The sequence below is a fragment of the Somniosus microcephalus genome, chromosome 19 (genome assembly GCF_052327205.1).
Source record: "Somniosus microcephalus isolate GS21.2 chromosome 19, FLI_Smic_1.0, whole genome shotgun sequence".
NCBI lineage: Eukaryota > Metazoa > Chordata > Chondrichthyes > Squaliformes > Somniosidae > Somniosus > Somniosus microcephalus.
The window spans coordinates 19,955,338-19,976,273 of NC_141005.1; the positions used below are offsets into that span (position 1 = coordinate 19,955,338).

At 42.4% G+C, this 20,936-nt stretch overlaps 1 protein-coding gene across 2 annotated transcripts in view; it reads right to left on the reverse strand.

Moving 5' to 3' along the window:
• acacb (acetyl-CoA carboxylase beta) overlaps nucleotides 1–20,936 on the reverse strand; it is a 147,549-nt gene that overhangs the window by 14,363 nt on the left and 112,250 nt on the right. For both annotated transcript variants that reach the window (XM_085961310.1, XM_085961309.1), the window contains 8 exons: nucleotides 19,985–20,254; nucleotides 18,485–18,582; nucleotides 16,377–16,497; nucleotides 14,511–14,621; nucleotides 9,093–9,236; nucleotides 7,765–7,885; nucleotides 7,392–7,488; nucleotides 1,476–1,572 (listed from right to left, as the gene is read on the reverse strand). In XM_085961310.1, the coding sequence (XP_085817436.1) occupies nucleotides 1,476–1,572; nucleotides 7,392–7,488; nucleotides 7,765–7,885; nucleotides 9,093–9,236; nucleotides 14,511–14,621; nucleotides 16,377–16,497; nucleotides 18,485–18,582; nucleotides 19,985–20,254 (1,059 nt within the window). The remainder of the gene's footprint in view (nucleotides 1–1,475; nucleotides 1,573–7,391; nucleotides 7,489–7,764; nucleotides 7,886–9,092; nucleotides 9,237–14,510; nucleotides 14,622–16,376; nucleotides 16,498–18,484; nucleotides 18,583–19,984; nucleotides 20,255–20,936) is intronic.

The following is a 20,936-nucleotide window of genomic DNA, read 5'->3' on the forward strand; positions in this document are numbered from 1 at the left end:
CTATCATAAGTGCAGAGTCTCATTCCTTCAGGTTTTAATTTTTGTTGGAGATTTAAAAAAAAAATTTTTTTTTTTTTTTTTAAAAACCGTCTCTTTTTTTCCCCTCGCTCTCTTAATCCAATCTTTCTTTCCTTCTCTTTATTTCTCTTTCTGTACCTGATTTGACATTGAATTCACCAGTCAATGTTCAGACCTTGCGCTGTTCATTCCACAATCCTTCAATCCGAGAGGTTGACATACACAGTTGCTTGCCCTTTTCACTCAGATCCCAGATGCCCTGTTGAGGGCGCTGCACCATTTCCATCTCGCACTTCCAGCGCAAAATATCATGGAGATTAAACAGGGAAGGGCAAGTCTAACTGATGGTGGGCGCCGTTCGTTGATTGGTTACAGCAAATTCTGGGCCATCAGTTGGTTTTCTGCTCCCTGCTGTGCAGGTGCGCATGCAAATTTCTTGGCAATTTGGAGAACTTGAATTTTATTTGTTTTCCCTATTCGCCCCTCTTCTCCTGAAAAGGTGACAACTTGTGCTGAATTATCCTTCCACCAATCCTGACAGCCTTCTGGCTTCTTGCCCAAGTAGCCATTTTTCATGTTATAAGCCCAGGCAGGGCGTGCCGACGGGCTATTTTACTGGGTAAGTGACCATTCTTAACATGTGAAGATAGAAAGTGAATGTTGGCAGGCCATTTGAACATGGAAGACATCACAGCCAAGCTTGATCTTAGCCACATCCAATGACTACATTATCTTGCAGAATTCACTAGACTGTGATCAGGAGCAGGTACACTTGCTGAATCTTCCCCCTCCTTAGCCCAGTGGTACCAAATGCAGCGCACCAATTATTCCCCAGCTAAGATCAGCTATCTAAAAAGAGTTTTAAACACAAACGCAAATCAGTTCAGCCAAAGTAGTCTGCTTAAACTGACCTAATTTATAGGCATCTTGTCCATCTCTATCAGAAAGGGCTGTCTTTCTTATCTATTCTGAAACAGTGTGTCAGCCGTGGCTTAGTTGGTAGCACCGTTACCTCAGTCAGAAGGTTGTGGGTTCAAATCCCACTCGAGACTTCAGCACAAAAATCCAGGCTGACACTCCAGTGCAGTACTGACAGAGTGTTGCACTGGTCGGAGGTGCTGTCTTTGAGATGAGACATTAAACCGAGGCCCTGTCTGCTCTCTCAGGTGGACTTAAAGAGCCCATGGCATTATTTTGAAGAAGAGCATGGGAGTTAACCAGGCTTTATCCCTTACTCAAAATCACAACAACAGATTATCTGGTCATTATCACATTGCTGTTTGTGGGAGCTTGCTGTGCGCAAATTGGCTGCCGCGTTTCATACATTACAACAGTAAATACACTTCAAAAGTACTTTATTGACTGTAAAGCGCTTTGGGGCATCCGGTGGTCATGAAAGGCGCTATATAAATGCAAGTCTTTCTTTCACTGTTTTGCCAAAGTGATTACCTACTCACTTTTGATTCGGATTCCGGGTCGGCTGGATCTGCTGGGTTCGTCAATTCAACGGTCCGAGTCTCTACTGCAATAACTCCCACAGGGATCCCGCCTAACCTGTGCAAGGTAATCAGACACTCAATTAAGGATCAATCGATCTAGATCTCATTTGCCTTTAAAGGAGGTAGTGGATCTCCTGTAGCACTGCTCATAGAGTGTTGAGGTTATGCTGTTGCAAGTGCTGTTGAAAGGATTCGGAAAGAAATTTGCGACAGATGTGCTCCGAGACAGTGAACTAAGTGCTTCTTTATTGCTTCAAATTTTTCAAAAACCAGTCCGGATTTTTTTTTATGCTGGACATTTGGCGTGTAGTGAGCACATACAGTTATAGATACTGATCTTCCATGGTATTGCTCATAGATGAACTTTTTATTTTAAAAACAAAGAACATTACCCAAATAAATCATGCACCTTGCTGTAGTTTCAAAAGTAAACAATTCTGTACAATTTTCCTGTTGAAGTTACCTCTGATAAAGTTCAAAATTGAGACCTTTTGATTGTTTAATTTTTAAAAATCTGTTACCTTAACAGTCCCAATAGTGGTTTTTAGTGTCATCAGCACTCAAGATGTGCTCAGTGAACAGTAAGTCTTGCTGCCAATCATAAAATTCCACAGAATTGGTTACTTTTGAAACTACTGCAAGCATGTTTTTTTTTTAAATTTTTATTTTTTAAATTCGTTGGGATGTGGGAGTCGCTGGCAAGGCCAGCATTTATTGCCCATCCCTAATTGCCCTTGGGAAGGTGGTGGTGAGCTGCCATTTCAGAGGGCAGTTAAGAGTCAACCACATTATGGGTCTGGAGTCACATATAGGCCAGACTGGGTAAGGGCGGCAGATTTCCTTCCTTAAAAGGACATTAGTGAACCAGATGAATTTTTAACGACAATCCGGTTGTTTCATGGTCACCATTACTGATACTAGCTTTTTATTCCAGATTTATTTAATTAACTGAATTTAAATTCCCCAGCTGCCGTGGTTGAATTTGAACTCGCGTCTCTAGATAATTAGTCCTGCCTCTGGATTACTAGTCCAGTAATGTAACCACTATGCTACCATACCCCTGGCTGATGATCTACCTCAACTCCACTTTCCTGCACTATCCCCATATCCCTGGATATCCAAAAATCTATTGATCTCGGTTTTGAATATACTTAACGACGGAGCCTCCACAGCCCTCTGGGGTAGAGAATTCCAAAGATTCACCACCTTCTGAGTGAAGACATTTCTCCTCATCTCAGTCCTAAATGGCCGACCCTTTATTCTGAGACTGTGACCCTAGTTCTAGACTCCCCAGCCAGGGGAAACATCCTCCCTGCATCTATGCTGTCAAGCCCTGTAAGAATTTTGTATGTTTTAATGAGATCACCTCTCATTATTCTGAACTCTAGAGAATATAGGTCTATTCTACTCAATCTCTCCTCATAGGGCAATCCCCCCATCCCAGGAATCAGTCTGGTGAACCTTCGTTGCATTCCCTCTATGGCAAGTAGGTAAGGAGACCAAAACTGTACACAATACTCCAGGTGTGATCTCAGCAGGGCCCTATATAATTGCAGTAAGATGTCTTTACTCTTATACTCAAATCCTCTTGTAATAAAGGCCAACATACCATTTGCTTTCCTAATTGCTTGCTGTACCTATATGTTAACTTTCAGTGATTTGTGTACAAGGACACCCAGGTCCCTCTGAACACCAACATTTACCAATTTCTCACCATTTAAAAAATACTCTGCTTCTCTATTTTTCCTACCAAAGTGGATAACTTCACATTTCTCCACATTATATTCCATTTGCCATGTTCTTACCCACTCACTTAGCTTCTCTATATCCCCTTGAAGCCTCTTTGCATCCTCCTCACAACTTACATTCCCACCCAGCTTTGTATCATTAGCAAACTTGGATATATTACATTTGGTCCCCGCATCCAAATCATTGATATAGATTGTGAATAGCTGAGGCCCAAGCACTGATCCTTGCGGTACCCCACTAGCTACAGCCTGCCAACCCAAAAATGACCCGTTTATTCCTATTCTCTGTTTTATGTCCATTAACCAATCCTCAATCCATGCTAGTATATTACCCCACAATCCCATGAGCCCTAATTTTGTTTAATAACCTCTTGTGTGGCACCTTATCAAATGCCTTCTGAAAATCCAAATACACCACATCCACTGGTTCCCCCTCATCTATTCTGCTAGTTACAACCTCAAAAAACTGTAACCGATTTGTCAAACACGATTTCTCTTTCATAAATCCGCATTGACTCTGCCCAATCCTATTATTATTTTCTAAGTGCCCTGTTACCACGTCCTTAATAATGGATTCTAGCATTTTCCCTACTTTCTTAAATAGTGGGGCTACATTTGCTACCTTCCAATCTGTGGGAACCGTTCTAGAATCTATGGAATTTTGGAAAATGACAACCAATGCATCCACTATCTCTATAGCTACGTCTTTCAAAACCCTAGGATGTAGGCCATCAGGTCCAGGGGATTTGTCGGCTTTCAGTCCCATTAATTTCTCCAGTACTATTTATTTACTAATACTAATTTCTTTCAGTTCCTCATTCTCGCTAGAGCCTTGGTTTTCCACTATTTCCGGGAAGTTTTTTGCATCTTCTTCCGTGAAGACAGACATAAAATATTTGTTTAATTTCTCTGCCATTTCCTTATTCCCCATTATAATTTCTCCGGTCTCAGCCTATAAGGGACCCATGTTTACTTTTGTAATCTTTTCCTTTTTACATACCTATAGAAACTTTTACAATATGTTTTTATGTCTCTTGCTAGTTTACGCTCATTCTATTTTCCATTCCGTTATCAATTTCTTGGTCCTCCTTTGCTGAATTCTAAAATCCTCCCAATCCTCAGGCTTACTACACTTTTTGGTAACATTATAAGCCTCTTCCTTTGATCTCATACTCTCTAACTTCTCTTGTTAGCCACGGTTTGACCACTTTTCCTGTGGGGTTTTTGTGCCTTAAAAGGAATGTATATTTGTTGTACATTATGTATTAATTCTTTAATTGCTAGCCATTGCTTCTCTACCGTCATACCTTTTAATGTAGTTTCCCAATCTACCTTAGCCAACTTGCCCCTCATACCCACGTAGTTTGCTTTGTTTAGATTTAAGACCCTAGTTTCGGATTTAATTAAATCACTTTCAAACTCAATATAACATGCTATCATATTATGGTCACTCTTCCCTAAAGGCCCCTTTACTACAAGGTGATTAATTAACCCTTTCTCGTTGCACAATACTAGATCTAAAATAGCCTGTTTCCTAGTTGGTTCCTCAACATACTGATCTAGAAAACTATCTTGCATACATTCCATGAATTCGTCCTCCACAACTGCAAATTTGGTTTGCCCAGTCTATATGTAGATTAAAGTCCCCCATGATTACTGTATTACCCTTGTTACATGCACCTCTAATTTCCTGATTTATACTCTGCCCTACATTACGACTACTGTTTGGGGGCCTATAAACAACCACCCACCAATGTTTTCTGCCCCTTGCTGTTTTAGCTACACCCAAACTGATTCTACTTCTTGATTTTCGGAGCAAAGATCCTTTCTCTCTACTGTCTTTATCCCATCCTTTATTATCAGGGCTCTTCTAAAAGTTAAGTATCCTGGAATATTTAGTTCCCAACCTTGACCACATTGCAACCATGTCTCCGTAATGGCTATTAGATCAAACCTATTAATTTTTATCTGCGCTATTAATTCATCTATTTTGTTGTGAATGCTTCACGCCTTCAGATATAGTGTCTTTAGCTTTGACTTATTTCTATTTTTCCCCTGGTGTCACCTTAGTCACTGATGCCTTGTTACCTTTGTTACTCTCTGTCCCACTCTGCTTATTTTTTACCCAAAACTCTACTCTGCTCTAGAGCCTTGACATTTCCCTCACTGCTTTTAAATTTACTCTTTCCTGAATCCTCCCACCCCCCTCTTCATTAATGTTTAAAGCCCTGTCTACTGCCCTAGTTATTTGGTTCGCCAGGACACTGGAGCCCGTCCCAACGGAACAGCTCCCTCTTTCCCCATTACCAGTGGTCAGCTGTGGCTCAGTGAGTAGCACACTCACCGGAGTCAGAAGGTTGTGGATTCAAGTCCCACTCCAGGGACATAAATCTAGGCTGACACGCCAGTGAAGTGCTGAGGGAGTGCTGCACTGTCGGAGGTGCCGTCTTTCGGATGAAATGTTAAACCGAGGCCTCGTCTGCTCTCAGGTGGACGTAAAAGATCCCATGGCACAATTTCGAAGTAGTGCAGGGGAGTTATCCCCGTGTCTTGGCCAATATTTATCCCTCAATCAACATAACACAGTTGATCTGCTCATTAGCACATTGCTGTTTGTGGGAGCTTACTGAGCGTAAATTGGCTGCCGCGTTTCCCTCATTCCTTTGATCTAATACTAACTTTAACTTCTCTTTTTAGCCACGGTTTGACCACTTTTCCTGTCGGGTTTTTGTGCCTTAAAGGAATGTATATTTGTTGTAAATTATGTATTAATTCTTTAAAGGCTACCACACTCCAAAAGTACTTCATTGGCTATAAAGTGCTTTGAGATGCCTGGTGGTTATGAAAGGCAACGCACTTAAACCTCTAATCGGTTTGTCCCTAGGTCAATTTGCGTGTGGCTCAGGTAACAATCCAGAGATTATTACCTTTGAGGTTCTTTTTAATTTGGATCCTAGCTCCTCAAAGTACCTCAGCAGAACCTCATTCCTAGTTCTACCTATGTCGTTGGTTCCTATGTGGACCATGACAACTGGATCCTCCACCTCCCAGTTCTCCTCCAGCCGCGAGGTGGTGTCTTTAACCTAGGCAATACAACCTTCAGAACTCTCGGTCGCGGCTGCAGAGAACAGTATCTATCCCCCTGACTATACTGTCCCCTACCACAACTACATTCCCTTTCACTCCTCCAACTTGAATGGCCTCCTGCACTATGGTGCCATGGTCAGCTTGCTCATCCATCCTGCAGGCTTTTCTCTCATCCACAGAGGCAGCAAGAACCTCATACCTGTAGGACAAGGGCAAAGCCTGAGGCTCCTCCAGCACCGCACCTGGGGTCCCCTTACCTGTCTGAGTTGCAGTCACACCCTCCTGTCCCCTGACCACTAACCAGACCTGTACCACTACCTAACCTAAGGGGTGCGACTGCCTCCTGGTAACTCTCCCCATCCCTGATGCCCCGCAACGTCTGCACCTCAGACTCCAGATCAAAAACTCTGAGCTGAAGTTCAAGATGCAGGCACTTACTGCAAACCTGGTTGTCCGGGATCACAATGCTCTCCACAAACTCCCACATGCTGCAGTTGCGGCACACCACCTGCACTGCCATCCCTATATGACCTTGCTTTATTTAATTACATTTGTAATTAGGTAACTTAATTTACAGTGTAGTTTCTTGACTACTTACTTGATCTAGATTAAGTAATGGGTACTGAAATTAAATATCTACCTGTAACACAAACCACTACAAGTAGTGTAGGCAAAAAGCAGCCACTCCTTCCCCCTCTTCTCCGAATTCCCATTCTTTCCAAATAAAACACTGTTTTAATCCCACTCTGTGATTGCGGAGCTTGGGTATATTGTAGGAAGAAGGAAAGGCTGAGGGATAGCATGAGTTAGAGTAGGAAATGGTGCAATGAGTCTTGATTTCAACACAGTAAAGCTGTTGAGACTACATCACACTACTGGTGGAATAAATGTAACGCACGGAGGAGGAAGTACATGAAGCATAGCACATTTGTTGTATGAGGAACACAAGGGGATAGGCTAAACGCTGTAGTATTTCTCTGTCCCTCCCCTAACCTTAGCCTCAAAACATTAAGTTGGGTGGTAATTTACTAGCTCTTACCTTGCTCTTCCCACCACTACAGTCTGTGCCCAGGGTTTCATGATTTCCCTGAAGGATCCATGGTCAAAGAAACCGCTCTGCCAGGCACCTTTGATAGCTGCAGAAGAAGAAGAATCACGTAAGGAACAAATTGCTCTCCTAAACCAGTCACGAGGTGGCGCAGTCTTTTTAACGCTTACTCTTTCTCCAACACTTTTGACTATAAATTCCTCCATGCGTTATACTTGTTCCACAAGGAGTGTGGTGTAGTCTCGACAGCATTACTCATGGAAAAAGTGTAAATAACGGGAGGAATTTCTCGACTCCAATGCACTAAATTGTAGCTATTCATTCAACCATCACTTCTTCTCCAGAATAATGAAGTTCTTCTTACTTGGATGAGGTCTGCCAGCCAGCATCCAACGAGGATCATATGGGGCTTTGGTGGGGACAAAATCAATTTCCCTCTCGGGACAATCCTTTGGGGAGATCACAGGCACTGGGCTCGTGTTGTTCTATAGTAACAGAATAAAACAAAACATTCATCCGGACGCATTCATTCATCCTACATGTTAAAAGGCATAGCACAAGATAGCCTAATAGCAAAGCCTGATAGAAATTAATATTTAATCTGATCAGAATTAGATGGGCAGGGAAAGCATGTGGGGCATATATTTGGAGCAACAATATATGAATACTGATATCAGTAAATGATGTACGAATCTTGTGCTGTACCGTTCGATTGTTGCACTCTGCCAACTTGTGTTGGTCAATCCAAAAACGTGTAGTTTTGTCGGGTGGTAAGTGAGGTTTGTGTTAGTCTGATTTAACAGGGTTTAATCCCTGTACCGGAGTCCTTAGATTTAAACTATTCACCTGTAGGGAGCTGCTGACCAAAGACTACGAGTTGAACTTATACGAGGTAGGCTTTTATTGACTAAGAACTGGAGCATGCCTCTGCTAGTGGATCCATCCTAAGAGCTCCCGGGGGAAGGGTGGTGAGTCACCTTTATACTCGGGCTTAGGGGTGGAGCCATGCCCAGACTTGTACAGAGTTAACAGTGGTTTACCACACAGACATGTACAGGGTTAACAGTGGTTTACCACACTGATCAGAGGCCACATTTTCCCCAGGGATGGAAAAATAATAGATTAAAAAGCTGCTTTAACGTGCTTTATGACAGGAGGCTTGGAAGGACATTATTAGAGGCCTGCACGATCATTATGTAGCACAGGTATTACAGGGCCCAGAAAGACCACAGGACTGGGGGAGGTGAGGAAAGGGAAGAAATTCATCCCCTTATGAAAAGGAACAAAAGTCTTTGTGATTGTGTGAAATTTCTGCTGGTTTGAAACATCATGGGATGTTAACTTCTTAATGGTGAGAGACATGGGGAGACTGCCCTTAAAATTTCCCTTCCTTACCTCTGGGGAAGCATGTTTACTTGAATTCTTCCACTGACTCTCTCCCCTTTCCAGATAGCACAACAGAAAAACAGAGTTCATCATACGGAGAACAACTATCATGAACCTTTATCGCACTACTTTGCTTCAATTGACCTTATAAACACTAGACAGATAACAATCGTACCAGCAAAGTTTAATATAGATAGATTAATCCACAATTGAGACTTTAAAGGCTTTAAACTAATGAAGAAGCTTCCATCTTTTACTGCAAGCTGTATTCACACAGAGCTGTGCTTTAAATCAACACGTTCATACCTTAGGCATGTAGGAGAGCCACTCTAAGATGGTATAAACTCCCTCAAAATCATCAGGGACGGTGGTGTGCGATATTCCATTGTTGTGCATGATCTGCACTCCACCCAGCTGGTTGTTGGACGTGTACACTTCACGACCAAGAACCTGTCAGGAATGAAGGACACAACTTAATCAACAGGATGGGGTGAGAAACAAAAAGTGACAGCCATTTTCTTTGGCTGTGACCATGGAAAACACTGACTTGGATCAGAGGATCATTGATGACGAGGCATTTGGCTATTTATAACATTCTGGGCCCGAAGGTCCATTATTGAATGTATTTTTCAAGTATTAACGTGGCTCGTCCACGAGGAGAATCCATCCAGCTACACCACAACCTATCATATACGGGTCGTGCCCTATTGTAGTTGACTTATTGTTGACAATAAAACTTAATCAGTGATTACAATCCTCCGCAGATCCATTGAATGCACCGGGGACGCCATTCTCTGTATACTGGATCCATTATACTTATCCCGCAACATAACATACATATGCCAATCGACATCCATTGAATATAGCTCGAATGCAGACGAAGTGCTGAGTTACATATCATTAAAAACTTGTAGAATTTCGAGAGTAAGCAGTACTGTGAGCCTAGCGACGTCTCTGGCGAATGTTGTATATTTCTCTATTTGCAAAAATTTCATCACTGTGTTGTTCATGTTAAACCACTTGCCTCTAGCACCTATGACGAAGCCATAGAAGTTAACCGATGTTCCTTTTGTAAGGCCAAGAATTTCCTGTTGTACGATACACCGCTTTGCGGAACACCTCCGTTCAGTCCGTAAAGGTGACCCCGAGCTTCCGGTCGCCTGTCATTTTAATTCACCGCTCCATTCCCACTCGGACCTCACCGTCCTTGGCCTCGTGTATTGTTCCACGGAAGCTCAACATAAACTCGAGGAACAGCACCTCATCTTCCGATTAGGCAGTCAGCAGCCTTCCGGACTAAATATCGAGTTCAACAATTTCAGATCATAACCTCGGCCCCTATTACTTTTTTACTTATAATTTTTTCCACCTCTGTTTTGGGTCTTCCTTTGCCCACCCCCCCTTTCCTTTTGTTTCTCTCTCCCACCTGGCAGCTGTCTCTTATCCTGCCAGTACACTTCACACCTAATCTCCGCTGTCTTTTGTCTCCACTGGCCTATTACCATCTCGTCTGGTTTCGAATACCTTTTATTGTCTTTTACTTCTTTTGTTCGATCGCAGCCCTGCCTTCGATCTATTTTATTTTCTTTCCAGTTTTGAAGAAGGGTTTCGACCCGAAACGTCAACTCAAATTTCTCTCCATGGATGTTGCCTGACCTGCTGAGTTTTTCCAGCAATTTCTGTTGTTATTTCGAATTTCCTGCTGTAAATGACCATACTTGTCACACTTTTCGCTCCAGGCTTTCTCTAGTGACATGCTGTTGTCCTTCCATTGAACGGTGACATCAACAACACCAACTACCGTTCCTTTCTTAAAAACAAAATCTGGTTTCCATATTTTTCCATCATTGTCAACTAGCCTGGGCTCAACAAATGTGGTCCAACCATATTTAGACACATGCTCTTTTAGTCTGTCCACTATTTTGTTGTGTCTTTTGATCCGTATGTTTTTAACTGAGTGACAACGACCAGAAATGTGTGCAAGCGTCTCATTGGCAAGGTTACACCTCCTGCATGATTTTATAGCATTAGGCCTGCCGTAGGTAAGAGTATATCTTGTATGATACAGATTGCATCTTAACAAAATCCCTTTAATGAAACATGATTGTTTCATATACTGAAATGGATTGATCCAGGTATTAGATATATCATTCCTGAAATATGCGATTCCATTTCCCTGTACTGGGAGCTCCGCCCACCTCGCGAACTCCTGCAATCTCCATTTTTCATACCTATTTTTAGGTTTTGATCTTTTACTCTGGAGTTGCATTGGCGCCCATCTCCGCTCAATTGCTGGCTCAGGGGCGATGGGGTAGTCCCTTCCTATGGTGTCTGAGTTTCCTTCCTTCCTTCCTAACGAATTCTTCAATTTCCTGGAGTAGTTTGAGCTCTCCAAGTCTCAAGATGGATTCAGAACTACTCTCCCCACAGAATTCGAATGAAGCCCAAATTACTTCATCGCTAGAACTCTCCATAGCCTCAAGTTTCCTAATGATGGCTGATGGTATCTGGACTTCTAACCTGGGAAGGCATAGACCCCAGTCTCTCCTAGCTGAGTATAGTATGCCATCTGTTGTATCAGCAGGTAAATGCAAGATCTCCTCGACTCCCTTTTTGATTACTCGGTCGAGCTGGGTTAGGGTGTTCTGGGACGCCTCTGCGAGGGTGAGATGATAGTACAGTCTTGGAATAACGAAAGTCCTGAGCATTCCAAACTTCTGGGTGGGTTTAAGCTTGGCCTGCTTAAGACTCTTGATCCATCCCTCCAATTTATCTGCCCAACCATCTTGCGCAATGCCGGACCACGGGTCTATTTGCGCGCCCAGATAACCTTCAGTTTCCCCGGGTGGGATATATCTAATGGGGAATCCATTCAACCACCAGTTCTCCTCATGGTTGTAAATAAAGGTTTTGGCTTTACTTATGAAATGGAAACCCGCTGTCTTTCTCATTGATCGTAAGCCCTGTGTTTTCACAGAAGGATTGGATAATTCTGATGTTCCTCACCATTCCTTTATACGAGTCACTAAGGACAGCAATATCATCCGCAAATGCTAGCGATGAACATGATATTATCCTTCGATTACATTCCATCTAGACTCCCATCCCAGCTCGTTCCAGCGCACAAAGAAGGGGATTCATGGTTATATTAAATAATAATGGTGAGAGTAGATCTCCCTGTTTAACACCTCTGTGGATTTGTATTGAATCTGTACTGAATTTATTGCTTTCAACTATGGTGGAGGTATTGGTATATAAATCCTGAATTAATTGAATACATGCTTTGGGCAAACCCATCCTTCCAAGTGATTTGGATATCATGTTATGACCAACTGAGTCGAAGGCTTTAGCCAAGTCAACAAAAGACAATTGCTAACGCCTTACTGTTCCTTTTCAACCCTCTGATGATGTTTTTGAGGATCCCGATGTTCTCATTGCAACCAGGAGTGGCTGCAATGAATCCTTTTTGACGAGGATTCAACTCAACCACCTCACCTAGTCGTTTCGCCATTATTTTGTTGAATAGTCTAAGGAGTATTGGCCCGATGGTAATAGGCCGCCAATTGTCAATGTTGGCCAACAACTCGGCTTTATCTGTCTTAGGAATTAGAACTGTTCTACTTTTCTTGAGGACTTCTGGTATGGATGCTGTATTTAGCCATAATGTAAAGAGGCGTGGGGGTATTGTTTCGTCCTCCACTATGAGGTCTAAAACATGCTCTTTCATCATCCCATCTGGCCCGGCTGCTGTTTGTTCATCAATTCCTGCCATGGCCTGCTCTACCTCCTCCTTACATATGGCTACCATTAATCCTCCGTAATTTTTGCTTCCTGTATATGCTGGGAGTTTATTAATATTGGCCTTGTTATTGAAAATGGACAGTTTTCTGTAAATTCCTTTCCTTATATGATCTTTATCTAACGGACAGTTAGCCATATCAGGTGCGCCCATTATTTGCCTGGCCAATCTTTTCTTATCCTTGTTGTACAGTGTCTGCATTCTCTTATATTCAGCCTTTCTGGTCGCCCTTCTTTTTGTGGCACCAGAGTTCTGGGCTATTCTTTTTGTTCCGATCTTCCTGCCACCTTTAGGTGCCTGACCTCGTTTGGGCTTGCGTGATTTTGCTTTTTTAAGCACTATCTCGGTGATATTCTCGATCACACCAAGACTCTGGGCCTTATAATCCTTTCCTTTCTTGTTGCGCAACAGACCTTCCGCTCTGGTAAGTTGCACCGCAAGCTCCCCATGACTAGGAGTACTGCCAGCATCTCGCAGTATTCTCTTTTCCCTGCTTTGCACTTCCCGGTCATCTAACTGCTTGGCTGAATCAGATCTATTCTCTTGTTCTATACCTTCGGTCTCAACTGCGGCTGCAGCTGCCATCCTGGCCTCCTCCTTCTGAATAATTCTTCTTTTATCCGAGATTTGTCTATTGGTCTTTGATGTTAATACTTCACTAATTTTTATATTAACGTCCTTGCAGCCCTGGAACTGATTTTCTAGCTCTAACAAGAGCTGCACTTCTTCAACTGCCCAAACATAATCCCTTCTACCACTCCATTTCTTGGACATAAGTAACTTAATCCTGGCTTCATTCCAAAGTGCTGGATGCTGATGCCTCTCATGCTGGCTTAGGCAACGGTGTTGTAAATTTGACCTCAAGCTGCGCATGAATAGATGCCTTCTGACACTAGCACTTGTTTCCCATTACATTTTGCATAGTGACATGCTATAGATCTGTATTCCCCTGTAATTCCGCATTTGGAACATCTAGTGGAAAATGTCTTAAGTTGATGTTTGTTAGACAAATGTACCCTAAATGCGTTGACCGTTTGATATATTTCGTTACATTCTGCACAAAACAGGCCATCTACAGGGTAATTAATTATTCTTTCCACCTTCCTGTTGCGATCGTCTACCGGCTCTATGCTGTCAGCTACATACTCCATGTTAGCTGCTGCCTGTGCAGTTAATTTACACTGTTAGAAACAAAATAATGTGAGGAAGTTAAAAATCAGTCATGGCCACTAGCGGTACAACAGCCTGGTGAGGACAGACAGCCAACTTCCATGTCAGTAAAAATCAGGGTGAGCAACCTCATTGCTGGGGAATAGAAAGTGTTTTGCTACAAGCACTTCCAGGTCAGGTATAGCATTGCTCTACGCAGAGTAAAGTCCACTCCATTCTGTCCCAAAACATGCTTTAGCCTCTTACTGCAATTACCAGCCTTCTTTATATCCTTGTAGTGAGACTGCCATTTGAATATTAAATTAGTGGTAGTTTTGTTCTGTGGGTCTTTTCTGCTCACTTCCCAAGTTGGCACGAGTTCCTAATTAATTTCCATTAGAATTCTTAGAGAGGCAGACCACAATGCTTCATCACACCATTCTTAGCAGGATTTGAACACTGGCCCTAGGGATCAAAGCCCAACTTAGTCTTTGAAAGTTTCACTTCTACTATTGATTCTCATTCTATGCACCATCTCCACTTTGGAGAATGGTGATCAGTGCATCCCGTACTTCCTGTTCTCTGTACAGGTGGCTTGTATCCACCCTTGATATTACACCTTCCCATTCCATCACATCATCTTGTCATGGCAATGGCAATGGCAATTGCAGTGGTTCAAATTTAGCTCAAAAAGGTTCAATGGGCTTCGGTTGATTTGGTTCCAATTTGGCAACGCTTCGTCAGCTGTAATAGAAACCAGTATGCTTTATTCTGACCTTGTTCAGTGCACTGGCTCCAGTGAGAATGATATGGGAATTCTCCACTTGGATCACACGTCGTCCCAACCTCACCAAGTATGCTCCGATTCCTATTGCACGGCACGTCACCTGCAAAGTACAAAAAGGAATACATTTTTCTGGCCAGACATTTCCGCTAGCAGTTAACACTTGAAGATGGTATTGATAGATACCAAAAAAGCCCTTGGGGGAAGAAGTTCCTTTATACCATATTTGTCACAAACTGGTTATTGTGTTCAGGTGAAATTCCACGGTTTGCTATTTTAATGCAGTTTTTAACCCATTAAAAACAGGAAGAGGAATTTCACCAAATATATTAACCAATCCCTTACAAATAGCGCACAGGACAATTTCTACTCCATCAAGTCTTATAAAGTAAGATTTTTTTGTTTAGCTTTTGTTAATCACAGTGGAGTCCTCTCCAGCAACCATTACAGATGTGCAAGTCGGCTGTCTCTGGGTTTTGTTTAATGCTTGGGATATTTTCATAGTTAACAGATGTGTGTCTGAAACAATGTTTTTCTCCTAAATTTCTCTCCTGCTCCTCTCTCCTGAAGACAGTCAAGTTGCACAGGTTTTGACAGCACCTGTATCTCACCAAAGTTGCCATTTTTCAGGTGTGAGCTGGATCATCGATTTCCTAACCAGGCTCCAAGGAGGGATCTCCTCCTCCACAGACATGGGTCACAAATGTGATCATTTTCCTAGGGAGTGGACTGAGACAAAGTATTTTTGACACCAATTCTATCCTTGAAGTTCCTGATCCATTTTCTTTTCTTTTGCTTGTGATCTATTGAGCATATCAAATTCCTCACATTAACTCCATTACAAAGGGATAAGTAGAAAAAGTTCCCTTTGACTAGAATCACTGATACTTATTTTACAGATTCAACATTCATTTAGATAATAGAAAAAAGGTCTTGACTCTAATTTATTCCCCGTTTCACAATTTCTTTCTTTCTCTAAACATCTACTACTTAGTCCACCCACTCCCATGATTGTACTCGAGCTTCCCACTCTGCAAGACTGTTGCATTTTTTTTTAAACCAAGAGCTCTTGTCCTACTCAAAACAATGACTAATGACCACATTCTCTCCATTGACCAGTGATGTCAGTCACACACCCACGTCAGCCCTGTGTTCGTCAAAAAGCATTACTTGACACATTATGGAACTGAGAAACATGTTACAGCACTCCGCCCTCTCCCAATATTGAACGCATGAACAGCCAGACCACATCATTTAATTCCCAGCAAATCCTCAATGGCTGTAAGACTCCAAACCACAAATACTTTTTCATTTACAATTCTACTTTAATGAATTTACTTTTAACTAAACCTCCCTTTATTATTCAACAGAAATTATACAAAGACCTTCTTTCTCATAGAATTCCATCCAATTCTCTGTTCATTAAATTCATTTGTATAATTTCTATGCATCTACAACTAAATTTATCTTGCTTTCTTAACCATTTATTTTATTTCCAACAGCAAAACTATAATTAGATCCACTTTCCATTCTTATAAAATATCAGATCCTCCAACTTCCTGTGAGCAATGTCGTGCAAGATTCACTATTTTTGTTTTGGTCTGACCTGCCGCCTAAAAAGGTACAATTATTTTTCAATCTGCAAAGTTGTCGAATGAAGCAATTAAATGCTAATTGACCTGAACCGGTGTTTACTTTGTGACATTAAAGGGACACCGCACCACCTCAGCAGCAGAACATGGTATAGCTCTCTTTTATCCTTACAAAACATTCCATCATCTGACTTACTGTGAGCTATGCCACAGGCGATCCACTGGTAAACATATAACTGCGGAGGAGCACAGTCTGTCACACTTACCAGACTGATGGTGACGATGTCATTGTAAGCGAGGGAGGATTCTCCAGCAATGGTACCAGCTCCACGCAGATTCTCCACCCCCAGGCCTTCCTCCTTGCCAATAATATCAGTTATAACATATCTAGAAAACAGAACCGTAGTTAGGAAGGCCAGACAGCCTATTTTGTTAAGAGCCCATTAATGATGGTGCAAATACTGCTTGGAACAAAAGCTGTATAACATTTGCACTACTAAAATGTTGTTCCCATAAAAAAGGTATTATTCAACTAAAACACATGTAGAGTCTTTTCTGAAGGCCCATAATATTCCAATCCTCCTTAGATATGGGGGTGGTGCCAGAGGACTGGAGAATTGCAAATGTTACACCCTTGTTCAAAAAAAGGATGTAAAGATAAACCCAGCAACTACAGGCCAATCAGTTTAACCTCAGTAGTGGGGAAGCTTTTAGAAACAGTAATCAGGGGCAAAATTAACAGTCACTTGGATAGGTGTGGATTAATTAAGGAAAGCCAGCACGGATTTGTTAAAGGCAAATCGTGTTTAACTAACTTGATCGAGTTCTTTGATGAGGTAACGGAGGGTCGATGAGGGTAATGCAGTTGACGTAGTGTACATGATTTCCAAAAGGTGTTCGACAAAGTGCCACATAATAGGCTTGCCAGCAAAGTTGAAGCCCATGGAATAAAAGGGACAGTGGCAGCATAGATATGGAATTGGCAAAGTGACAGGAAACAGAGTAGTGGTGAACGGTTGTTTTTCGGACTGAAGGAAGGTATACAGTGGTGTTCCCCAGGGGTCGGTTCTAGGACCACTGCTTTTCTTGATATATATTAATGACTTGGGCGTGGGTGTACAAGGCACAATTTCAAAATTTGCAGATGACACAAAATTTGGAAGTATAGTGAACAGTGAGCAGGAGAGTGATAAACTTCAGAAAAACAAAGATAGTATGGTGAAATGGGCGGACACGTGGCAGATGAAATTTAATGCAGAAAAGTGTGAAGTAATACATTTTGGTAGAAAGAATGAGGAGAGGACATATAAACTAAATGGTACAATCCTGAAGGGGGTGCACGAAGAGAGGGGCCTGGGGGTATGTGTGCACAAATCGTTGAAGGTGGCAGGGCAGGTTGAGAAAGCGGTTAAAAAGGCTCACGGGATCCTGGGCTTCATAAATAGAAGTAGAGTACAAAAGTGTGGAAATTATGATGAACTTGTATAAAACACTGGTTCGGCCCCAACTGGAGTATTGTGTCCAATTCTGAGCACCCCACTTTAGGAAGGATGTGAAGGCCTTAGAGAGGGTGCAGAAAAGATTTACGAGAATGATTCCAGGTATGAGGGACTTCAGTTACGTTGATAGACTGGAGAATCTAGGGTCGTTCTCCTTGGAGCAGAGAAGATTGAGAGGAGATTTGATAGAGGTGTTCAAAATCATGAGGGGTCTGGACAGAGTAGATAGGGGGAAACTGTTTCCATTGGCAGAAAGGTTGAGAACCAGAGGACACAGATTTAATGTGATTGGCAAAAGAACCAAAGGCAACGTAAGAAGAAACTTTACACAGCGAGTGGTTAGGATCTGGAATGCACTGCCTGAAAGGGTGGTGGAGGCACATTCAATCATGGCTTTCAAAAGGGAACTGGATCAGTACCTGAAGGAAAAAAGTTTTACAGGGCTACGGGGAAAGGGCGGGGGAGTGGGACTAGCTGAAGTGCTCTTGCAGAGAGCCAGCACAGGCTCAACGGGCTGAATGGCCTTCTTCCGTGCTGTAACCATTCTATGATTCTAAGGCCCAGCACAGCAAACTACCTCTGCTGCCATATTGCATGTAGAAGAGAACTGATACCAGCACAGTTCAGTCATTAGTCTTAGAATATTTTTATGGCTCACACTATTAGTTGAAGCAGGTGGACAACCTATTCTGAAATGTCTATCAATGTCCCTCGAAGCGAGTGTTGGTTCTTACTTGGATTTGATTCCTTCCCTCCATCTGAGAAAGTGACTTGTCTCCACTCATCATCTCTTCCAGATTGTTTGGCTGCATTTTTTCAGATGCCGACCGTATATTAATTTCAGATTTCCAATCTTTGCTACGCATGATACCCACCTGTACTCTCCATCCTCCTCCACATGTTCACAGTGCACGGAATTAAAGGGGCTAATTCTGGTGTAGTCCTGAGGTGTCAAGTACAGGTACTTGAAGCCCTGACAAGTAAATGGATATTAGAAAAAAAATTAAAATTAAAAAAGTAGCAATCTGGAACAGTCTATTTATATTTCAAAGCTATAGGGCTAAGAGCCACAGATAAACCTATAATGAAATTATATCCTTGATCAGTTGAACAATCTTCCTAATTGACAACGCACGTGCACAAAGTGATGCAATTTGCATTTTGAGGATAAAATAAGATTTATTCCGATTGTTATGGGAGAAATACTGTACTGGAATATTACAAGGGTCACTTCTGAAATGGTAAAAGCTTCCCTCTGTTACCTTGCTTGCTCTTTCAGTGCCTCTGGAGGTGTTACACATTCCTTTAGCAAAACTACTTTCACTTACACTGCACTAATAGAATTAGCTGGACCGGTTTCTGGTTGGGGCAGACATCACCTCTTACAAAAGGTAGGTACTTCAGGGAATTCAGAGCCAGTGTGATCTCCTGGGCTAGTTTTGATCACCTAGATGGGTCGGAGTGCAGGAGTGCGGGAAAGGTGAAGCGAGGCGAGAGCAGACCCTATTGTGATGGCGCCGATGAAGATGGCTGCCGTCCTGCGGGCTCCGTGCGTACCAGGCAGCTAAGTGTCCTTTGCTGCTTGGTGCGCTCGGCTCGTTAAGAAAAAAGCATTTCACTGACTGGATTTCACTTGTTGTATTTGGTTATGTGACAAATAAAATTGAAATCGAGAGGAATCTCGCAAGATTCTTGTCCCCCCACATTGGCTTGGGTTTTAATCTGGTTTTTCCACCTCTCCCAGGAGATAACATGGTTTGGAGTGGGGTGGGCAGTGTATATATAGCGATACACAAGGTATTGCAACTGTGTGGGGCAGGCTGGATGGAGCCAGAGGGTCTTTACTTGTCCATCATTGTTCGTATGTTTGTAATTAAAAAATTAACTACAGGAAACTCTTATCCGGGACCGGCGTGGTGCTGGTTTATCGAAAAGTCCGAATTACAGAGAGGTATAGTAAAAGGTATGAGAGCCCCGTACACGGCCACAGATCCAGTCATCCCTGTTGCATGGCAACAGGTGCAGGAACCTTGGCCACAGATCCAGGCGTCCCTGTTGCATAGCAACAGGTGCAGGAACCCCAGTTACACGGCCACAGATCCAGGAACGGCCACTAATATGAAGTAAAACTTACCTGAACCTACTCCTGAATTTTGCCAGTTAACAGAGATTTCCAGTTATTTAGGTGCCGGTAAATCGAGAGTTTCCTGCATAACCAGATTTGGATTGAGCTATACACTACAACATTGTCCCATTAACCATCTGACAGGGTACACTTGTGGAAGCATTAGGGACCCACACCCACTCAATGGAAAGACAGTACTCTGGAATTGAAAAACTAAGGCGGCAGAGGGAGAAGGAAAAAAAGGACTTACCTTGTATGGATCATCTGGATCTTCCCAGGCCACCTGTAACATATGCCTTATCTCTTCAGCAAGCCCAATCCTGGCACCACTGTTAGCTGCTATATAGATTCTTGGAATGCCTTCAGCTCTGGCTAGTTGAGATGCCCGCAGGAACAGCAAATCCTCCTCTGGGCCAAATGAGCCAAATTTATAAGTGAGGTCATTACAAATGACAACAATGTCACGTCCTTCAGGATATTCCAGAGTTTTTAAGTTCATTTTCCAGGCCACCATTCCTACCTGAGGAAAAGTCCAATACAACCATATTTAGTGCAGGGAGGTATGTAACTGTGACAAAGGCTGAAGATATATGGACTGATATATGGGCAGCACACCATCCATACCAAAGGGCTTTGTTGCCATCTTCCCTGATAGAACAACGAACAGCTAAAAGTTGCCTTGGCCATTATCAATAGTGATAATTGTATACAACATGAATATAGTGATCTTTCTAAGAAAAATATTTTTGAAGAGAACTAGAACTGTTCAAAAACAGCATCATTGAAAGCGTGGTAAATGAGCCACAAATTCAAGGAAATTAATACCAGATTCTAAGCCCATTTTTATGAGGTATGGGGGCAAAAGGGTCCATTTCTAACAGGTATCCTTTGTTAGGAGCAAAGCAGCCACAGCAAGAAACAAGAAAACTTGCATTTATATAGGACCTTTCATATCCTCAGGATATCCCAAAGCAATTCACAGCTAATTAATTACTTTTGAAGCGTAGTCACTGTTGTTAAGAAGTAAACGTGGCAGCCAAGTTGCACACAGCAAGCACCCACATACAGCAATGAGATGAACAACCAGTTGATCGGTTTCAGTGGCGTTGCTTGAGGGGTAAATGTTGGCCAGGACAATGGGAGAATTCCCCTTCGCTTCTTCGAATAGTGCCATGGGATATGATGCATTAACCTAAACGGGC